We start from the raw sequence: 22,170 nt of genomic DNA, 5'->3' as shown, positions 1-22,170 counted from the left end.
CCGGACAGTGACAACTATCAGCCTGCAGATACAAGTCTGTGTGAGTAGGCTTCCTTTAAATGACATGCCTCAATGTACCATTCACTTTCATCCTGACCAGCACCTCGAGAAAGGGAAGACAGCCATCCTTTTCCACCTTCATCGTGAAACAAATATTCAGGTTGATTTAATTCAGATGTTCTAAAAAGCCATTCAAAGTCTCACTGCCATGACGCCAAACAACAAAACTATCTTCTACATATCTGAAAAAACATGCAGGTTTCAAAGCCACCAACTCACTGAGTCCAAGGCATGTTCCTAGAAATCTTCTGTAAACAAATTGGCAATAATATGTGACAATAGGCTTCCCATCGCAACTCTATCTGTCTGTTTGTAGTACTGGTCATTCAATGAAGTAAGTGGATGTCAACACCTGCTAAAACAAGTTCATTAATACCCTCAATCGACTTAATGAATCAGACAGAGAGATACAAGTGAAGAGAGAGACCACATCAAAAGTTACTAGAATATCAGAGTCATTCAAATGAATCCTCTCCAATTGACATAAGAAATCCACTGAGTTCTTAATATGATGCTCACGCCAACTTACTATAGGCCGCAACAGAGTAGCAAGGTGTTCTGCTACACAATACGTCAGAGCACCAATAGTTACTCACAATTGAAGGAAGAGGAACCCCTTGCTTGTGGACCTTAGGGAGGCCATGTAACCTAGGGGGAACAGTACAATAAGAACTGAGATTCTCAATAATCTTCTGCAATAAGGAACTTTTCTTCAGATAGCTGTTAGTTCTTCTCTCAATACTGTTTGTGCGGTCAGCACTGATCCTGTGATAATTGAATCACACAGTCAACACTGCATCTTTTGTCCAAAACAACGTCAGTGCCACTGTCCGTGCGTGCGCCTGTGTGTGTGTGTGTGTGTGTGTGTGTGTGTGTGTGTGTGTGTTTTTATCTTTACAGTTTCTCTGAAAACCGAGGTTTTAGATTTGCTTGCTCAGTGTTTATACTGCTTACTTTCCTTGAAAATGGCATGGTGTGCTCCTGTCAAAATATTGGTAGTTATTGATGACGTCGCCCGGTTGCAGTCCTATAAGTTATTTGAACACTGTATATGCCAGGAGAAATTAAGGTCCTCCTGCGTTCAGAGAAAGTAGTATCCAAATGTCGTGCACAGTGCAGCAGCTGTTGAAATCATTTGTGTAGCTCCAACATTTTGTTGGGGGAGGATCGGCAACCAAAGTTCGATAATTCTTTATTTAAATTTCTGTCAAAGTTGGGTAATTTTACTGGTGACTAGTTTTGAACATATCCATTCATTTTCAAACCAGTTAAAATAGGTAAAGAAGTCATTTGTGTTGTGATGTACAGCAAGTTCCGCAAATGAATGGTTAAGTTTATGATTTGCCACAGTTTGACGGTGGCCATTCATACGAATAGACAGCTGGTTACTTGTCCTGCATACATAGATGGCTGTGAAGTAATTGCAGCATAGCTGACTTATAACATGGCTGCTTTCACACATGGCCTTGCCTTTTATAGGGTAGTAAATGCCTGTGACTGGACTGTGATTGGAGGTGGTGTGTTGCTGTATGGGACAGGTCTTGGACATGGGTTGACTCACATTGGGTATAGGATTGGGAACAGGATTGGAACATCGATGAGCAAGGGCAGGTTGGGTGAGTGGTAGAACACAATTTTTGGTGGTATGGGTAGGATTTTGGGTAGGATATCCCTCATTCCAGGGCACGACAAGAGGTAACCGACGCCCTGGTGAAGGTTGTGTTTATGCTTTTCAAGGCCATGGTGATACTAGGTTATGAGAGGAATGCTGGTCAGTGGGCTGTTCACAGGGTTGAAGGAGGAACTCACACAGGATGTGTATAGGGATGAGCTGGATAGGACATAGTCTGTCAATAAAGGCTCTGGTAAGATATATATATTTCGAGAACTCCTGCTTTCAACTGCAGGTGCGGCAACCACAGGTGGTGAGGCTGTAACGAAGAGACTTTGGGCCATAAAACAGGTAACAGATGACAAAGTGCAGAACTGGTGGTAATTGTTTTGCCTGGCACAACGCGAGGAGCCATATTAGCATCGTCTTAGCAAGGAGGGGGGGGGGGGGGTGGTAGTAATCATACTAGATTGACCTTTCTCAAGATTTTCTTAATGGAAAAACCTTCTTTTCTTTCACTCTTTCTTCTACGTTCATTAACTGTGAACCATCAAGCACACCCTGGGCCAATTTTGTTGTGTTTAATTCTATGCTGCCTTGTTTTCTCCTAACATGTGTTTCAAAATGGAAAAGTTTCTCTGCACATTCACATTTCCATGGGACCACATAATAGAAGCCTTATCAAATTTTAAAATATTTGGACAACTGCTCTGACAGAAAGGAAAAAGAACACAACTACCTAAAGAGGCACAAGAAGAGCTTCTCTCACAAGCTTCAGCCAAACTGAAGAGAGCACTCATAAAAAAGGAAAGAAACATTAAACACAGAAAAACTGGTCCAGTGTATGCTTGATGGTTCACAATTCTTGAAAATAGAAGAAAGTGTGAAAGGAAGGGAAGTGTAAACCATTTAATAAATCTTGAAAAAGGACAATCTAGCATGATTACCTCACTTTTTTTATAATTCCTAAGAAAAAGCTGTCCAAATATATTCTCTTATCTTTTTCCAGTAATAATCTGTAGAATTTCATTAGTTGTAAAAATGTGATATATATTTTGTTTGTGGATGATAATACCAATACTGAATTACCAATATATGAGCATGCATTAATAAACTTGTATGACTGAAAAGAAGGCCATATTCCATCCATGATCACAATAGAAAAATTTATTACGGTCTACACTGGCCTTTTTGGAAGAACATTACCAAAAATAAAAACAATTCATTTGTGCCATATTTGTTTATTGAAGTAATTTGTCACCTTTTAATCAACTTTTAAAGATATTTTATCACCTTTCTCACCTTTTCAAGTGCCACTATGGCTCCTCACCCTGTATCATGCACCCATCTACCCACAGTACCTCTGCTTTGACAGCTGCACATGTTCCATGTCAGAAGCCTCTGCCTTACTGCTCCCAAGGACACTACATCTGTAGTGGAAAGCAGGAGCTATAGAAATATACCGATAACCTTGCAAGAGCCTTTATTGACATACAGTATCCTATCCAGCTCATCCATAAACAGATCTCCCCACCTCTGACACAAGGAACCCTGATAACCAGTCACCAACCAACATACCTCTGATAACCCAGTATCACCCTGACATTGAAAAACTCAACCACATCCTTTGCTAGGGCTTCAATTACCTCTCATCATGCCCTGAGATGAGGGATGTCCCCATCACCCAAAGTTGTATCCCATCACCAAAGTTGTCTTCTGCCACTCAGCCAACCTACAGAATACCCTTACACCCCCCTACTACAATCCTACTCCCAATCCTGCATACCATGTGTCATTACCTTTTGGTCGACCCAGCTGCAAGACCTGTCCCCTATACCAAACCACCATCTCCTTCCAAGGCCAGTATGATTCATTTCCTACTTTAGAAAAGGCAGGGCCAAATGTGAAAACCGTCACGTTATGTATTAGCTATGCTGCAATTACTCTTCCTCCCCCTATGTGGCCATTCTTCCTCTCCCTTTTGCTCTCCTCGCCCTCCCTCTTTTTCTTCTCTCCCCCCCTCTACCCCTCCCTTTCTTCTCCCCCCCCTTTCCTGTCACTCCCCTTTTTTTACCTATCTCCGTCTCTCCCTTTTCTATCCTCCCCTCTTCCCCCCACTTTCCCCTCCTCATTCCACCTTCTTCTCCTTTCCTCCCCTCCCCTCCATTTTCTCCTCTTACTCCCTCTCCCTACCTCTTATATGCTCCACCCTCTGAAATCCTTTCGTCTTGTTGTGCAGACGCTAGCTAAGTCATCTGTGGAAAGACCTTCCTCACACTATCTTATTACCCCCTTATTGCCTTTTGCGTCTTCTCTGCCTCCTCCCCACCTCCATCTGCCCAGGCAACCACTATTGATAATTCTGTGGCTATGGGTGTGTGCTTTTGGATGTATGTGTTGTTGTGTGTATGAATGTGTGAACTTCTACTAGAAAAAGAGAAAGAGCTTGAAAGCTATTATAAATAGTTTTCTGTTGTGTATTTCTATGTGAGACATAAGTCAACTATAGGTTAGTGGTTGTCTTTCCTTTATTAATGTATTTTTCCATCCAGGGATTTCCACTCTTGAAAAACAAATTAAGAAACAGAAAGTAATTGAAGCAGATGACATAAATGCAGAATATATAAATAATAGTTCAGGGTTTATTACAAATGCAAATTGTAGAGTTACAGTTCCTTAGTGGTCCTGCAAGTCTTTTTTGCAACACCTCTGGCAATGTTGTGCTACAGTGAAAAATGGAAAGTTGCACTATGGTTTGCATTCCTCTTAAGCTACACACCAGGCAATAAATGACTTTGATGACCAGTTTTCAAGTAAGAGGGTGGCAAGATTATACCATCTTGTGTCCACACAAGTTGTCATATTTATGAAAGCATTTTTTAAATTGATCTCATTTTAACTAATGAATTTACTTATGAAACAAAATTTATAAAATTATTTTGTAACATATACTATTCCAATTGAATGTAAAGTATATATTTAGATAAATGTTGTGGCTTACTTGAATTTCTTCTTCCTTGGCCCGTGTACACTGTACATAAAGTTCAGCAGCTGAGACTTCTAGTGACTGCGCTAAAGCACTAAATTTCTGTATGTTACTGTTAATAGCTTTTTCAAGTTCTTCCTTTTTAAATTCCCAGTTTGCTGATAAAACACTCAAATAATAATTTTCTTTCCTCTGTAGCTGAAAGTATATTAACTATATGAATATGAATAGTCAATAAGAAACGTAAATTTAAATACAATATATAAAGCTCAAACCTGCTCCCTAAAAATTTCTTTCTGTTTTGCTTTCCATTCTTCCAATTCCTTCACAGCTTTTGAGGTCAACTGGTTATTACACACCAATGGGCTCATACCCTGCTCTATAACATAAAGATTACAAAACTGTACATCGTCAATAGCCGTTGTCAATTTATGAAGTAAGATAATGTTTGTACATCTATTTGGTACATGAAACAGTCAATGCTTTTAATAAATTCCTCCACTCTTTACTTTTTTTAAAGTATGTATGATATATTTAAGACCATTTTCTTAGAGATTAAATAATACAATGTTGCTTTACATATACAAGAAACACGATAATCATTTGATAATACTTGCAGAATATTCCGTCAGTTCTTGGAGAAACATAGACATATTAAAAACGAAATGCACAGTATTGATATTCCATATACTATTAAATAGATGTTACTGTGGAACATTAAAACTATGTATTCAAGTTATTAATAAGAGAACCACATTTCTTTGTTAGTTTACAGCCATGGTTTGGATCTGGATGGGATGTGGTCCAGCAACACTGCAGCAAGACAGCCCAGCACAGTGTGCTTACAAACGGGTTAGGTGACAGCAAAAGACAGGTACAGCACACGAGTTAGGGGAGACTTTTGCACCAATGATACTTTCCAGCTATTTAATACAACTTGGAAATATATGAAAAATACTGAAACTGAGTCTAGTGGTGACTCAAAAAATATGAGGATATAAACTGTGGAGTGTGAGTCCACAAGTACATTGCAGCTTTGCACTTTCTCTATGTCCTCTAATTCACAGCATTTCATTAACTATGATTTAACAAACATTTTAAATTAAACTACTGACAAACCAATGTAGCTACATTCTTCATCTATATGTCAAATTGAAGCTCATGTATATGGCAAACAGAAAAAACCCCTTGCTTTATCGGAAACTCAAATGGTACTAGAGTAACAACAACAGTCATTAATACAATTCAATCAAATGAACCCAAACTCCTGGTAATCTGCAGAAACTCAAAGCATAATGTCACCATGTGCCCCTTATAGCATTAATCTCTCCCTTAATATGTTCAGCAATGTTAGTTATAAATAACTTTTATGTGGCATAATACCATGTGCAGGGAAATTATCCTAGAGAAACCAAACATTTTTAGCATGAGCAATTTGCAAGCTCTTTCGTACAATGCAACATGATTTCACTAGTGCTGTGTTTAATACAGAGTATTCTAGTGATCCAGGTGTGTTATCTCCATCTGTCACTTAATACCAGCTTAATATCCCACTTCCTGCATTGGTCGCCCCATGTCATCCGCAAATGCACACAAATTGGTCTCCAAACACAATTGTGTTTACTGCACAGTGACAATATGGCCATTGTACACCACAACACTAGCAATGTACCTACATCAATGGCCACAGCACATTGGAATGCCATGCAAGATCAGTGTGAATAGTGTGTGAATCCAACCGTGAAAACTGAGTGCGCGAATAATCTGTTTTCATTATCAGTAGCCAATAGTGGAACGCCACGCAAAAAATGGAGGCATATGATGAACCTGTTAACCGACTTAAATCCAACAAATTCCACAGACACCTTCTAGTGCCTTCTCGATTCTAATTATCTCTGCAGCTCTGCAGTGCCATGTTCAGGTCATCCCTGTCTTCCATACTCGACTACATATTAGCCATGCAACAACCAACTATGCATGAACGATCAGCAATCATCTTGCCTCACACACTTCACAGACATAGTGTGACCATTGGTAAACTGACATCTTCAGGTGCTGCTCAGCTCGAAGTACCACTTTTTGATGCCAAGCTTTTGGTTCAGGATCATCAAGTGCATTTTTCAGACAACCGGTATTTTTGATGCCCAACTGAAGTATATGCATCTGATCAGCCACCTGGCAGGCCACTGGGAATCTGTCGACAATATCATCAAATTGCCTCCAGCAGAAAATAGATACAAGACGGCCAAAGTGGTGCTGTTACCCCCAGTTCAACACAATCCACACGGTTAGTCCCAGCAGATTTACAATTTGTTAAAGTTGCAGTTAATTAACTCTTTCAGGCAGTATTTGTTTGCCTTTCAGACAATCCTTGGGCCTCCAGAATCAAGCAATCAAGCTCGATCCTAAGAAAGATGGCCCTACCAGATTTTGCGGTGATAACAGGGTCCTCAATTCTCGAATAGCACATGACAGCTACTCCAATCCCAACATACAAGACTTTGTGCACACCCTCAAAGGTGCTAAAATTAGCATCACAATTGACTGCAAGTGTGCCCACCTGCAAATACCAATGTACCCCAATCACATCCAAAAGACTGCCATTTTAACTCCATTCAGACTGTGAATATCTCTTTATGCCATAAGGGTCTAAAAATGCTGTGCATGATTGGCAGTGGTTCAGTGGCAGTCTCCTATTCCACTTCCCCTTCTGCTCTACATATCTTGATGGCACACTCATGTTCTGCTGATGAGCAGTCATGGCATATAGAACAGGTTCTAGCCACATTGCCTGAGAATCATTAACGAGATGAAATCACAACTTCAGCAGACGGAAGGCACTCTTAATACCCTGGCATCAAACTGACAACTGAATGTGTGCTGCTGGTGTGGGACCTTCCTCACTTAGAAACATTTCACTACATGTGACAATTCCTCAGGATTCTGAACTTTGACCGTCGACACCTCTCACAGACATCCAGGTTGCAGATTCTGCTAACAAATGCACTGAAAGGCAAAGACAAACTCAGGAAAAAGAAAATTATCCTGAGCCCAAGAAATGATTCAAGTGCATGCCATGCCAAAAATTACATGGTTCAAAGAGTTGTGTTGGCATACCCACAACCAGAAGTGCGACTGACACTTACAATGGACACAAGCAACACTACAAATGTAGAAATTCTTCACCAGATTGATAATGGTGTGCCACAACCACTTTGATTTTTCTCCAAGAAACTCTCGGACATGCAATACAAAAAGTTAGCACTCAACTGCAAGCTGCTCACAGTTTACTCCTCTGTGCATTATTTCAATGAAGACGTCAAAGGTTGTCATGTAACAATGTAATATGCTAAGCCCTTGGTCGACACCATTTGCAATCTGTCCATAGATGCTAGCCCCTAAATTTCCATCACTTGGATTTTATTGGCCAATACACAACCAACATCCGACATATGCACAGAGCCGATAATATCATCACCAATTATTTCCCACATATTTCTGAAATCTCCCTGTAATACAACTATGAACAAATGGCAAAAGCTGAAATCTCCCTGTAATACAACTATGAACGAATGGCACAAGAACAAACAAATGATCTCACCATCACACAACTAGTCACTGATGGATATATGAGCCTTCAGACTAAACTATGCAATTTGCCTTCAGTGACCACCACATTACTCTGTGATGTGTCAGGAGGAAAGCATGGCAACTGATACCCCTCAACATCTACATCTACATCTACATCCATACTCCGCAAGCCACCTGACGGTGTGTGGCGGAGGGTACCCTGAGTACCTCTATCGGTTCTCCCTTCTATTCCAGTCTCGTATTGTACGTGGAAAGAAGGATTGTCGGTATGCTTCTGTGTGGGCTCTAATCTCTCTGATTTTATCCTCATGGTCTCTTCGCGAGATATACGTAGGAGGGAGCAATATACTGCTTGACTCTTCGGTGAAGGTATGTTCTCGAAACTTTAACAAAAGCCCGTACCGAGCTACTGAGCGTCTCTCCTGCAGAGTCTTCCACTGGAGTTTATCTATCATCTCCGTAACGCTTTCGCAATTACTAAATGATCCTGTAACGAAGCGCGCTGCTCTCTGTTGGATCTTCTCTATCTATTCTATCAACCCTACCTGGTGCGGATCCCACACTGCTGAGCAGTATTCAAACATTGGGCGAACAAGCGTACTGTAACCTACTTCCTTTGTTGTCGGATTGCATTTCCTTAAGATTCTTCCAATGATCATTCCATTTTAAATCACTCCTAATGAGTACTCCCAGATAATTTATGGAATTAACTACTTCCAGTTGCTGACCTGCTATTTTGTAGCTAAATGATAAGGGACCTATCTTTCTATGTATTCGCATCACATTACACTTGTCTACATTGAGATTCAATTGCCATTCCGTGCACCATGCGTCAATTCGCTGCAGATCCTCCTGCATTTCAGTACAATTTTCCATTGTTGCAACCTCTCGATACACCACAGCATCATCTGCAAAAAGTCTCAGTGAACTTCAGATGTCATCCACCAGGTCATTTATGTAAATTGTGAATAGCAACGGTCCTATGACACTCCCCTGCGGCACACCTGAAATCACTCTTACTTCGGAAGACTTCTCTCCATTGAGAATGACATGCTGCGTTCTGTTATCTAGGAACTCCTCAATCCAATCACACAATTGATCTGATAGTCCGTATGCTCTTACTTTGTTCATTAAACGACTGTGGGGAACTGTGTCAAACGCCTTGCGGAAGTCAAGAAACACGGCATCTACCTGTGAACCCGTGTCTAAGGCCCTCTGAGTCTCGTGGACGAATAGCGAGAGCTGGGTTTCACACGACCGTCTTTTTCGAAACCCATGCTGATTCCTACAGAGTAGATTTCTAGTCTCCAGAAAATACATTATACTCGAACATAATACGTGTTCCAAAATTCTACAACTGATCGACGTTAGAGATATAGGTCTATAGTTCTGCACCTCTGTTTGACGTCCCTTCTTGAAAACGGGGATGACCTGTGCCCTTTTCCAATCCTTTGGAACGCTTCGCTCTTCTAGAGACCTACGGTACATCGCTGCAAGAAGGGGGGCAAGTTCCTTCGCGTACTCTGTGTAAAATCGAACTGGTATTCCATCAGGACCAGCGGCCTTTCCTCTTTTGAGCGATTTTAATTGTTTCTCTATCCCTCTGTCGTCTATTTCGATATCTACCATTTTGTCAACTGTGCGACAATCTAGAGAAGGAACTACAGTGCAGTCATCCTCTGTGAAACAGCTTTGGAAGAAGACATTTAGTAATTCGGCCTTTAGTCTGTCATCCTCTGTTTCAGTACCATTTTGGTCACAGAGTGTCTGGACATTTTGTTTTGATCCACCTACCGCTTTGACATAGGACCAAAATTTCTTAGGATTTTCTGCCAAGTCAGTACATAGAACTTTACTTTCGAATTCATTGAAAGCCTCTCGCATAGCCCTCCTCACACTGCATTTCGCTTCGCGTAATTTTTGTTTGTCTGCAAGGCTTTGGCTATGTTTATGTTTGCTGTGAAGTTCCCTTTGCTTCCGCAGCAGTTTTCTAACTCGGTTGTTGTACCACGGTGGCTCTTTCCCATCTCTTACGATCCTGCTTGGCACATACTCATCTAACGCATATTGTACCATGGTTTTGAACTTTGTCCACTGATCCTCAACACTGTCTGTACTTGAGACAAAACTTTTGTGTTGAGCCACCAAGTACTCTGAAATCTGCTTTTTGTCACTTTTGCTAAACAGAAAAATCTTCCTACCTTTTTTAATATTTCTATTTACGGCTGAAATCATCGATGCAGTAACCGCTTTATGATCGCTGATTCCCTGTTCTGCATTAACTGATTCAAATAGTTCGGGTCTGTTTGTCACCAGAAGGTCTAATATGTTATCGCCACGAGTCGGTTTTCTGTTTAACTGCTCAAGGTAGTTTTCAGATAAAGCACTTAAAAATATTTCACTAGATTCTTTGTCCCTGCCACCCGTTATGAACGTCTGAGTCTCCCAGTCTATATCCGGCAAATTAAAATCTCCACCCAGAACTATAACATGGTGGGGAAATCTACTCGAAATATTTTCCAAATTATTCTTCAGGTGCTGAGCCACAACAGCTGCTGAGCCCGGGGGCCTATAGAGACATCCAATTACCATGTCTGAGCCTGCTTTAACCGTGACCTTCACCCAAATCATTTCACAATTCGAATCTCCGTCAATTTCCTTCGATACTATTGCACTTCTTATCGCTATAAACACGCCTCCCCCTTCACTGTCCAGCCTATCTCTGCGGTATACATTCCAATCCGAGTTTAGCATTTCATTACTGTTTACGTCTGGTTTCAGCCAACTTTCTGTTCCTAGTACTATATGGGCGTTGTGACCGTTTATTAATGAGAGCAGTTCTGGGACCTTTCTATAGACGCTCCTGCAGTTTACTATAAGCACATTAATATTGTTATTCCTTGTTGCATTTTGCCTACTGCCTTGCCGCATCTCAGGAGGCGTCTTGTCGGGCCTAGGGAGGGAATTCTCTAACCTAAAAAAACCCCATGTGCACTCCACACGTACTCCGCTACCCTCGTAGCCGCTTCCGGCGTGTAGTGCACGCCTGACCTATTCAGGGGGACCCTACATTTCTCCACCCGATAGCGGAGGTCGAGAAATTTGCACCCCAGCTCTCCGCAGAATCGTCTGAGCCTCTGGTTTAAGCCTTCCACTCGGCTCCAAACCAGAGGACCGCGATCGGTTCTGGGAACGATACTACAAATAGTGAGCTCTGATTCCACCCCGCGAGTGAGGCTTTCCGCCTTCACCAACTCCGCCAGCCGCCTGTACGAACTGAGGATGACCTCTGAACCCAGACGGCAGGAGTCATTGGTGCCGACATGAGCAACAATTTGCAGTCGGGTGCACCCAGTGCTCTCTATCGCCGCCGGTAGGGCCTCCTCCACATCTCGGATGAGACCCCCCGGCAAGCAGACAGAGTGAACACTGGCCTTCTTCCCCGACCTTTCCGCTATTTCCCTAAGGGGCATGTGATGCAAAGTATTTGACAGACTTCACAACCTCAATCACCCTGATGCCAGGCAATGACACAGCTCATAACAGACCATTTTGTGTGGCCTAATGTAAAATATGACTCACCACCGGGCATGATGCTGTTTACCCTGAAACTTCCTGGGAGATTAAAACTGGGTGCCAGACAGAGACTTGAACTTGGGAGTCTCGGTCCGGCACACTGTTTTAAACTGGCAGGAATTTTCATATATATTCTCATTCTGTTTACTCTGCCAACAAAGCAAAACTGGGCATCACACTTCAACCTAAATTAGGTGACTTTCCCATCTCAATAGCATGTTTCAAAACATCCACACTGACATCACTGGGCCATTGCCTGAGTGCAAAGGATTTTGTTATATTCTCGCTGCCATTGACACTGGGTGGAGGCAGGCCCCTTCATGATATCACAGAAGACACCATCGCATGGGTTTTAGTAGAACTACAGATTGTGCACTTTGGCGTACCTGACCATATTAAGACCAACCAGGACAGACAGATTGAATCAGCCACTTTCAATGCTCATTGCTGCTTCTGTGGAACTGATGATATGTGCACCACTGCCTACCTCCCACAAAGCAGTGGTCTGGTGGAGAGGGAGCATAGAACAATGAAAGTGGTGCTCATGCGCCCCAATGGTTCATGGACTGAGGTACTTCCATGGGTCCTACTAGGCATACAGATTGCGTCTGAAGATGATACTTGCCAAAACAGTATATGCACAATCCCTTGCACTCCCTGCTGATTATACTCTGTCCGCAACCAACATCGAAGAGTTTGCTCTACCTCAATTGGTATGACATTTCAAAAATCACATCCACCACACACGGATCACTCTGCCACCATACTCCACATCAAAGGCATTCATAGAGATCTCGAACAATGCCACCAACTGATGTTCCATGATGACATCATATGTCCCACATTGCACCTTTATTATTCAGAACCCTACAAAGTGCTGAAACTTGGAACCCATACCTTCAACATTTTATTAATGACAAACCAACTCCTGTCTCCCTTAACCACCTCAAAGCAGCATGGATACTGCAAAACAGACCTCCTCCATTGTTGGTGAACTATGGCGATCCCCACCTCTGATATGATAACACCAACATACATAGCTCAACAATTCATCTGCCACGTGAACTACGCGACACTGCTGCATCTCCACATGAGCCAACCTGCCCACACCTCCAATGTCACTTGCCAGATATGGTCCAATGGAGTTACTCATTGTCACAACACTTTAGAGTATTATGTACTTGGATAGTACAACTGGGTTTGCTGAATTGCTGGGGACTCTGCCAAATAGTTCACTATTTTACACAACTTAACTGCACTTGCTACAGTTTTCATCATTCAGCTTGAGGGAGAACAGACATGCTCCTAATATACTCTTGTAAAGTCATCATCATATTTGTATGACCTTTGAATTTAAATCAGACTTGTCACTTAAATTACTATGTTATTCAGTCATCTTTTCCATTTATTTCACCCATTCTATTTAGAGGGTTTTATCAATTATTTATTTATTTACATTATTGCCTAACTATAGTTATGTATGATCGGTGCTTGCTGTAAAATCTTTTGATTAAACTGTGGGTGCTGTTAAGAAGATAAAAAGTGTAGCGCCATTCATTCCACCCATCAGTCCACTCAAACCTTATTGTAGTAAACTGATTTATATGCATCTAACATGAAAACTGAAAATTTCTGTCACAACCAGGGCTCAGCTACTGAACACTACCGATGTCACTCAATGTCTTATCTATGTTTACAATATATGTACATGTTAGTTCTTTGATCATGGGTATAACACCATGGCAAAGAAACAGTGGAAAAAGACTATGGATGACACCTCATCAGGGTATGTTATTATGTCTGTTGTGGTCTTCAGTCTAAAGACAGATGCTAGTCTAACCTGGAAGCCTCTTCAGTTATGCATATTACGGCAACCTAAATCAATTTGAACCTACTTACTGAGACTGGGAAAATGCCACCAGATTTCAAGAAGAAAGTGATAATTCCCATCCTGAGGACTATCCTAGTGGCAGGGGTGAATAATGCAGAACCATGAGATGGATATGTCTTTGTTGCAAAGTTGTCCTGTCTCCTCTTCCACTGCTGACACCATTTACCAATCCATTCCTCCACATCACCATCACTGTGCTCTACACAAATTAACTGCTTCTAGTGCCCGTGTTGCACTCCTATCCCATGCACCCACTGTCTCTCTTTCTCACACTCCTATCTTGTGCACTTCCTGCCTCGCTCCAAGCTGTTAGCACCTTTTCCCCTTCTCCACTGCTCTCTCCCACTTCTCACTTCTCACTCCCTCCCCCCATCCCCCTCCAAATGCACAATCACACTCCAGTCAAGCTGCAGAGCTAAGGTCCCAGCATTGTGTATCCAGCTGGCACAATATAACTGTAGAGGTGTGTGTGTGTGTGTGTGTGTGTGTGTGTGTGTGTGTGTGTTTTAACGGATTTTATATTTGTGTCAGTATAAAACCATAGTTGTTTACAGCTTGTAATACCCCTGGACTGAACCTTCACTAGACACTATCCTCCATCCACTGCCTTATCCCTTCTCTGCTCCCACTCCACACATTCTATTCCCCCCTCCCTCAATTCTCAATGCTGCATCCAGCAGTCCATCATCCTTTCCCTGCACACTCCCACACTATGGCATCTTCTCCCACTCCTACCAACCCAAGACAACATCACTACTCACCTCTGATGAAGGACTTTGTCAGACAGATTAACTACATCCAACAGTTTACTTTTAAATGTTCCTGTCCGCTGCTCAATGTCTCCACTAACATAGTTTATTCACTAGGACTGGGGTCTTAGCACTTTCATTTTGCATATTGAACTCCTTTTGTTTTACCAGTCTGTCAGTAGTATGAGACAAATTTTTATCACTTTAAGCTGATGATTTTCATGGTATTCTGATAAACTGCATATATTCACATGGCATCAGTGATTCACATTTTTAATCTTTTGGTGCCAATGTACACTATTTGTATACAACAAGATAAAGTGGTCATCAACCTGAAGGTTGATCTGAACACCACAATGCTTTAATAGGTATGTTCCTATAGGAGACAGTATGCCATAGCCTTCCTCTGACCTCTGAACTGGCTTAACCAGGCAGTTATAGGGGACCTATACTTTTAACATGGACTTAGAACCATGATGCAAACTCAGCATTTTTCAAATTAATAAACACTGCCAAAGGTGAAAGAAGTGATAAATGACAGATTAAAAATCCTAGGAGTGACCAGGGATCAAACTGGTGACCACTGAATTTGTAGTCTGCAACTTTAACACTGATCAGTTGAGACACCCACAGTTTGTATGTTGCACACTAAAGGATTCAACCAAGTAAAAAAAAAAAAAAATGCAGCTTTCCAAGTTTTTACCTAAGGAAGTATATTTAGCTTTCACATCCATGGGCAACTGAAGACCATAATCCTTGAGTGCCACTGAGACTGTCAAAATGCCAACAATTTCACCCTTGTTCAGTGCTGATATTAATGCAGATGACGTAGAGAGCTTCTGTAAAAAATTATCAACAATGTAGCATTATCATGAAGACAATAGAAACAAAATTAAAAGTTTACAGAATGAGATTTCTGGAACTACCTCTTTGTTTAAGAACAAGAGGGCCACATCTAATTGTGCTTCCGCAAATTTAATATTTTCTCCATTTATCTTATTGTAAATTGATATTGTTGGTGGTTCCGTCAGAAGCTGCTTATCAATCTCCTGAACAGGTGCTTCAAAATGCATTTTGCACCCAAAGCCTTGTAAATGTATATACTTGTTCACTTCATGTACACAGACTTCATCAAGAGCAGTCGTTAAAATTTGTGCCTTTGAATGGTTAAATCTGTAAAAACACACTCACAAATTTTTAACTTCAAGTGACAGCTTTCATCTCTAACTGTGGAATAAATACATAAGATATTTCCTGAATTCAGAGTTTTATCTAGTAGCAATGGCATATTCTGATTTAATCAAACTATATATTTATCAATGTCAATGGAAACTTACATAAAAAAGAAATTTTCCTGTGGTGGATACTTGTAAAAAATGATCTCTTGTAACTCTATTTGCAGGCAGTAGATATGATATGGATCAACATTATCACTTGTTTTGACAGACCAGCAGAAGCTTCCAGGTCCCACAGCTGTGTTCAGAGTGCCTGGAGTTGGTGTAATAAAATCATCATTAATTTCAGCAGACTTTTCCATGAGTGACAAATCCGGTATATTAACACTGGTTGCAACATCCTTGAGTTCAAGAGTTTCAACTGGTAGTTTTTTCAGTGGTGTTCTAGCTAGCTCTGTATCTTCAGTGTTCAGTAACAAAACTTCTCCACCTGTGCCAAGATATTTTAGTTTCACCAAAATATCAACAAATGGTTCATGTGCAACTTCCTGTGGCACTTCTGTGCCTGATGTACATAAAATGCAATGCTTCTTATGTTTTACACACTTGCTGAATGATTCATTATTAAATTCTAGTATTCTGTCAGCAGGAATGAGTGCAGAAAGATCGACATCTGAAGCAGCACATTCTTTTTCCCCTTTCATCAGGCATATTTTCATAACAGGTTTACTTAAAAAATACTTCTGTAATATTTTTAGAGAGCTTCTGATGCGAAAAACGCTTTTCTCTTTCATTGTAACAACTGGTTCAGATATGTTTACTAATGGATTTGTCCGTACTGTTACTCCCAACACATTAAAACTAAAGTGCATTTCTGCTGAATTATGATCTTCTGTATGAGTTATAAGCTGAAACAGATAAATAAAGTAACTTATATATACAAAATGACACAATTATCACCAAGAACAAAATTATATACTTTATCCACATGACAATAAACAAGCATCTGTCGTGTGCAATAGCAACAAGAAATCAATAAAATGTGATTCACTCAGTACCAACTACAATGAATGTGTGCCTGCAATGTAATTGAACAGAATATAAGTGACGCAGTTTTATGTGCAGAATGAATCTTTCAGTTTGTAGTGGAGTTAGGCAAAACTGGCACTCATATAAATCAATACTAAAATTGCACATAAGAGTCAAAATGAAGCATGATATACAATTGTCTGTAATAGATGGCTCACTTTTTTTAGTTATAACCACATAACATGGCTTTTCTAATTTTTGTCTTAGTTACAGTGAAACATTACAATCTACACATTTGCTGTCTTAATAGAAAATTTCGTGTTAAAAGAGTCTCAGCATAATTTGACTCAACAGCACTTTCTGCACTGAATATAGCTGTAACGAGTTTTCTTTATGATAAGTAATCTAGCAATGAGATGTCAGTTGTGGTAAATAATATCGCAAGTAAGTGACAGCAATTATCATCAACCCAAAGTATGAAAACAATCATTGTTGTTTCCAAAGCCATGCAGATTTTAATTTGTTTTATCATGATTTTCTATGCATTAGAAGGTCTTTTCATTCATATACTGCCAGTGGACTATTTTGATAGGAAGAAATAACACTTCTCACAACACCACGTCAGTTGATGGTCCAGTTTTGAGCTCTTCTGTACATCCACATACACTAACCATAAATAGCTAATGAGATTTAGTATCTTTCTGGGAACCTAGCCATGAGGAATGCTGTATCACAACAGTTGCTCTCTTCCACATTTCACCATAGCCACACTCACTGCACAACTGTTTTTTGACAGTGAAATGTGTTCTTATTTTGCAACAAGTGTCAATGAAACTGATTAGCTCTATGTTAAATTGATGAACAGTGAAAGGAATAAAACACATAACTTTTGTGTACTCAATAGGATCCTACTATGAAGTCTACCACCCCTACCTGAATATATTTGGTAAGTACACAAATCTGCAGCAATACTCATATGTGAGATTTTTATTCTCACAGATGACAAGAACATACCCTTAAACTGATCACTCACTTTCATCGAGCTAACTGATTTTAATTAAACTAGTCAAGTAGTATATAGACACACCTCTATGTTGAATGACACGTATGCGCAAACACTTTCATCGAGCTAACTGATTTTAATTGAACTAGTCAAGGAGTATATAGACACACCTCTATGTTGAATGACACGTATACACAAATACTGTATAGCACAACAAATAGTTCTTTAGTAACATGAACAGCCCCTCTTCTTTTGTTTTTAGATAGTCATTGTTCAGTCATGAAGGAAATGACGATTATGGTGATAGATCTGTTTCAGTGCATAGGGTCAAGATCTTCAGTGAAAATAGTGAAACCTGATGAGACTAATGTGGTTAAAAATGACTAAATGCATTGAAAAGTTTTACTGCAAGAAAAAAATTATTACCCTAAAACATCTTACACAACAACCACAAACAGAATCTCTCTGCTTTCCCCTCCCCTCCCACAAACAAACTAAACTTACCATATCTCCATATCTCAGTTCTTTAAACAAACTGAGATAAAACTAGGCTTACTATGTGTCTGGCCTAATACCAGTCAGTCCTTGTTTTTTAGTGTTGCCCAGGATTGTAAAAATGTCTGGTGTTTGGGAATTTTATGACTGGCAAGAATTTTTTTTTTTTTTTTTTTTAATTAGACCTATATATTCAACATCACATTTTTAAACAGTAACAGCAAAGACCATGCCTCTGCCAGTGAAACTTTGAGCAAGCGCTGATGTCAGTGGGGAGGTATAGCTATCAGTTCTGCCATAACTTTCCACTTACTGTTATCATCTGGTAACACAACGGCAGTAATTATGTTGTTTTCGTGTGTGAAGTAACTCATCCACCCTTTTTTTTATCACATTATCTCTGTTTGTTTTTTTGTTTTCTCTGCCTTTGATCGTGTACACCTTCTGGGTTACAGGACTGGAGTAGGTGGTGATGGGAGGGTGCATGGGATAGGCTTTACACCGGGGCAGTTACAAGGGTAGGAGCCAGAGGGTAGGGAAGGTGGTTTTGGGATTTCATAGGGATGAACTAAGAGGTTACGAAGGTTAGGTGGATGGCGGAAAGACACTCTTGGTGGAGTGGGAAGGATTTTATGAAGGATGGATGTCATTTCAGGGCAGGATTTGAGGAAGTCGTATCCCTGCTGGAGAGCCACATTCAGAGTCAGATCCAGTCCCGGGAAGTATTCTGTCACAAGTGGTGCACTTTTGTGGTTCTTCTGTGGGAGGTTCTGGGTTTGAGGGGATGAGGAAGTGGCTCTGGTTATTTGCTTCTGTACCAGGTCAGGAGGGTAGTTGCGGGATGCGAAAGCTGTTTTCAGGTTGTTGGTGTAATGGTTCAAGGATTCTGGACTGGAGCAGATTCGTTTGCCACGAAGACCTAGGCTGTAGGGAAGGGACCGTTTGATGTGGAATAGGTGACACTTGTCATAATGGAGGTACTGCTGCTTATTGGTGGGTTTGATGTGGACGGACGTGTGAAGCTGGCCATTAGACAGATGGAGGTCAACGTCAAGGAAAGTGGCATGGGTTTTGGAGTAGGACCAGGTGAATCTGATGGAACCAAAGGAGTTGAGGTTGGAGAGGAAATTCTGGAGTTGTTCTTCACTGTGAGTCCAGATCATGAAGATGTCATCAATAAATCTGTACCAAACTTTGGGTTGGCAGGCCTGGGTAACCAAGAAGGCTTCCTCTAAGCTTCCTCTAGCTCCTACCCTTGTAACCGCCCCCGGTGTAAAACCTGTCCCATGCACCCTCCCACCAGCACCTACTCCAGTCCTGTAACCCGGAAGGTGTACACGATCAAAGGCAGAGCCATGTGTGAAAGCACCCACGTGATTTACCAACTGACCTGACTACACTGTGAAGCTTTCTATGTGGGAATGACCAGCAATAAACTGTCCATTCGCATGAATGGACACAGGCAGACAGTGTTTGTTGGTAATGAGGATCACCCTGTGGCTAAACATGCCTTGGTGCACGGCCAGCACATCTTGGCACAGTGTTACACCGTCCGAGTTATCTGGATACTTCCCAATAACACCAACCTGTCATAACTCCGGAGATGGGAACTTGCCCTTCAGTATATCCTCTCTTCTTGATATCCGCTAGGCCTCAACCTCCGCTAATTTCAAGATGCCGCCGCTCGTACCTCACCTGTCTTTCAACAACTTCTTTGCCTCTGTACTTCCACCTCGACTGACATCACTGCCCGAACTCTTTGCCTTTACAAATGTCTGCTTGTGTCTCTGTATGTGCGGATGGATATGTGTGTGTGTGCGCGAGTGTGCACCTGTCCTTTTTTCCCCCTAAGGTAAGTCTTTCCGCTCCCGAGATTGGAACGACTCCTTACCATCTCCCTTAAAACCCACATCCTTTGGTCTTTCCCTCTCCTTCCCTCTTTCCTGAAGAAGCAACCATTGGTTGCAAAAGCTAGAATTTTGTGTTTATGTTTGTGTTTGTTTGTTTGTGTATCGACCTGCCAGCACTTTCGTTTGGTAAGTATCATCATCTTTGTTTTTAGATATAGATATATTACATATGTATTCATAATAATACCAGGGTATGAACAAGTTCAAATAATAATACTGGCCATAATCAACTATCAAAAGTTTATTAATGGACAAAAGGTTATTTTTAATGAAACAATTTGATTTTGAAACATAATAAAAATGTATAATTTAATTTACGGTAGGTCACATACGAGAAAGTCTTGTATGCTCTAAAACCAATGCTTTGTTATGAGTGCTCTTAAGATTTTTAAAAATTTTATTGATTCTTGAATAATTTCTACTTGGGAGATGGTTGTAGAGTTTGATTCCCATATGTTTGACACTGTTACTATACAGTTTGGTAGAATGGGGAGCTAGCCTTTACAATTTTTTTGACCTTGTGTCATGAAGGTGACTGTCCAGTCTCCTGTGCAATCTGTTGATGTTTTGTTTAATAAAACAGAGAAGTTCAAACATATATTGGCTGGGCAGAGGCAACATGTTTAATTTTTTAAAGGGCAGTTTACATTTTCTCTTTACTTTTCATACAGGATTATTCTGACTCCTTTTTCATCACCATCATCATCATCATCATCATCATCATATGTGTATACGAATTAGCTTATTGTAAATTGATCTAAGCTTGTAAATACTTTGACATGTCCTATATCCTTGTAAAAAGAGATCTACGGATGAATAAAACTACTACTACTACTACTACTACTACTATTATTCAACCTCGCTGAGTGGAGCATAAAGCATACTGTTTAGCCTGGAAACAATAATGTCAATGTGGCTTTTCCATGTGAATGTATCAGTGGTGTCAATCCCTAAGAATGTTATTTCACTGACAAATACTACATTGCTGCCACTTAGTGTTACTGTTGAACCTGGGGAGTTCTGATGTGAATGGTGTGGAATGTTGGGCATACCGTCCTTTTTGCATTGAGAAGTAGTCTATTTTATGCAAGCCATGAGTCTAGTTGGCTTGTATTTCTATTAACTGCTGACTGAAGAGATTCAATTCATTTTGATATAAGGATATTAGTATTAACATTGAAGAGAAATATCTTGCTAGTGGGTAAGTGGAAGGGAGGTCATTTATATAAAGTAGAAATATCAAAGGATCTAGAACACAACCCTGTGGCACACAATGTTTTATGACTTGTATACATGAGTGCACCCCATTTAGAATTCTGATTACTTGAACTTATTTGTATGAATGTACTGTGCTCGGCCTTTAATATAGTTGCTGAGCCAGCTGTGGATAGTTCCCCTTATCCCACACGAAGGCAAGTTTTGCCACAGTATGTTGTGATTTACCATGTCAGAAGCCTTTTTGAGGTCACCAAAGACACCTGTAGCTGGGAGTTTCTTGTCATCAAGATGTATAGTAGTATCAAGAAATCCCTAGAGTGCATCAGTAGTGCTTTTATTTTCTTGGAAACCATACTGAGCAGAAAAAACACTGTTATTTTTTCTAATAAAAGATTTTAGTCTGGCATCCACTGCATATTCAAATATACGGACAGCTCAAACAGAAGAGAAGTAAAACTTGTAGCCACTGTTGTAAGATATTTCAGCCTGGACAAGGAAATTTAAAAGTTAACCTTTTACATTTTGCCAAAGTGTCATGTGAAACTGCTTAGATTATGACTTAATAACTTTTGCAGTGTGTGAAAAAACACAAACTCGAAGAAAAGTTGCTTTGTTAAACCACTAATAATATTAACAGTCATTTTAGTGATGTGAAAAGAAAGGGGAATGAAAAAGTTTCCAGAAAAGTTCAAAGTGGTTTAAGTAATTTCAAAAATGTGCCTAGCATTGGACCTAAGAAAATATGGTATTATGTCCTGGGTTGAACCCAAAAGAAATATGGTAAGCCTACATAAAACAAAAGACAAAGCTCAAAGATAATGGTATTAAACTGTTACAGCAGATATAGATGACTTGCTGATTATGAAACTAAAAAT

At 40.4% G+C, this 22,170-nt stretch overlaps 1 protein-coding gene across 3 annotated transcripts in view; it reads right to left on the bottom strand.

The window, feature by feature from the left end:
* Window positions 1-22,170, bottom strand: part of LOC126278526 (centrosomal protein of 120 kDa-like) — a 203,617-nt gene that overhangs the window by 60,754 nt on the left and 120,693 nt on the right. For all 3 annotated transcript variants that reach the window (XM_049978701.1, XM_049978700.1, XM_049978702.1), the window contains 5 exons: window positions 15,803-16,548; window positions 15,392-15,638; window positions 15,169-15,304; window positions 4,934-5,037; window positions 4,674-4,856 (listed from right to left, as the gene is read on the bottom strand). In XM_049978701.1, the coding sequence (XP_049834658.1) occupies window positions 4,674-4,856; window positions 4,934-5,037; window positions 15,169-15,304; window positions 15,392-15,638; window positions 15,803-16,548 (1,416 nt within the window). The remainder of the gene's footprint in view (window positions 1-4,673; window positions 4,857-4,933; window positions 5,038-15,168; window positions 15,305-15,391; window positions 15,639-15,802; window positions 16,549-22,170) is intronic.

Source organism: Schistocerca gregaria, chromosome 6 (assembly GCF_023897955.1).
Source record: "Schistocerca gregaria isolate iqSchGreg1 chromosome 6, iqSchGreg1.2, whole genome shotgun sequence".
Taxonomy (NCBI): domain Eukaryota; kingdom Metazoa; phylum Arthropoda; class Insecta; order Orthoptera; family Acrididae; genus Schistocerca; species Schistocerca gregaria.
This window is presented reverse-complemented; position numbering and strand designations above follow the sequence as displayed.